General features: G+C 49.6%; 1 protein-coding gene across 2 annotated transcripts in view; it reads right to left on the minus strand.

Moving 5' to 3' along the window:
* Nucleotides 1-1,323, minus strand: part of Trnau1ap (tRNA selenocysteine 1 associated protein 1) — an 18,175-nt gene that overhangs the window by 9,524 nt on the left and 7,328 nt on the right. For both annotated transcript variants that reach the window (XM_021160488.2, XM_021160490.2), the window contains exon 5: nt 453-584. In XM_021160488.2, the coding sequence (XP_021016147.1) occupies nt 453-584 (132 nt within the window). The remainder of the gene's footprint in view (nt 1-452; nt 585-1,323) is intronic.

A 1,323-nucleotide genomic window follows, 5' to 3' on the forward strand; every position in this document is an offset into this window, starting at 1 on the left:
AGAGGGCGCCAGATCTCGTTACGGATGGTTGTGAGCCACCATGTGGTTGCTGGGATTTGAACTCTGGACCTTCGGAAGAGCAGTCGGGTGCTCTTACCCGCTGAGCCATCTCACCAGCCCAACTATAACATTTTTAACTGCGCAGAAAACCTTAGTAACAGAGATAAGTACGGCAACAAATAGCTCTTTATATTACTTCCCCTAATCCTTATGTCAGCCATGTAAGTGCCATACTCTTAGATTGCCTTAGTTTATAGATTAGAAAATAGGGACTATCTGTGACTTGTCTAGTACACAGCCCTTGTCAGTGATGGCCCTAGGTTCAAACCAGGTTGCCTGGCTGGAAAGCTCTCACTCTGAGCCACCACCCTCCCTAGGGTCTCTTTGATACTCCCCCCAGAGGGTAGGAATGCACAACAAAGAGGTAACATAAACAGCAGGTAAGGCCTTACTTAGACACGCCTGTCGGGTCCAAAACCACCTTGCCGCCCCGGCAGGACGGGTAGACTTTGACAAAGAACTCATACAGCATGCCATCGTCCACGTCGGGGGTCAGGTCCCCCACAAACAGGGAGTACTCAGGGCTGAGAGAAGAGAAGAGGCGGCAAAACGTCAAACCCCACAGTCAGTCTGAATCTCCTTTCTCCACTTCGCTTTTTTAAGACAAAAATGACTGCTATAGAGTCCAGGGTAGCCTCAAACTCCCAGCAATCCTCCTGTCAAAGCCTCCTGAATGCCGAAATTGAGTGACAGGCACACGCTGCATTGGCAGAGGAGTTATGGAAATAATACCATGCCCCAAATTCCCCAGACACTGCACAAAACTTGTCTGTCTTTAAGAATCAAGAGCTCTGTGACTCTGAGGTCAGCCTGGTCTACAGAGCAAGTTTCAGAGGCAGGCCAACCTCTGTGAGTTCTAGTACAGCCAAGGGTACATAGCGAAACCTGTTTCAAAAAAGAAAAAAAAAAAGCTAGGGAGCCAGAGAGCGAGAGATCGAGAGCAAGAGCAAGAGAGAGACAGACAGAGAGACAGAGAGAGAGACAGAGAGAGAGAGACAGAGAGAGAGAGAGACAGAGAGAGAGAGACAGAGAGAGAGACAGAGACAGAGAGACACAGAGAGACAAAGAGAGAATGATCAGATGAAGGGACAGATCAGAGTCATGCAAGGATTTAAAAAAAGGCTAGCTGGGCGTGGTGGCGCACGCCTTTAATCCCAGCACTCCGGAGGCAGAGGCAGGCGGATTTCTGAGTTCGAGGCCAGCCTGGTCTACAAAGTGAGTGCCAGGACAGCCAGGGCTACACAGAGAAACCCTGTCTCGAAA

The sequence above is a fragment of the Mus caroli genome, chromosome 4 (genome assembly GCF_900094665.2).
Source record: "Mus caroli chromosome 4, CAROLI_EIJ_v1.1, whole genome shotgun sequence".
Taxonomy (NCBI): domain Eukaryota; kingdom Metazoa; phylum Chordata; class Mammalia; order Rodentia; family Muridae; genus Mus; species Mus caroli.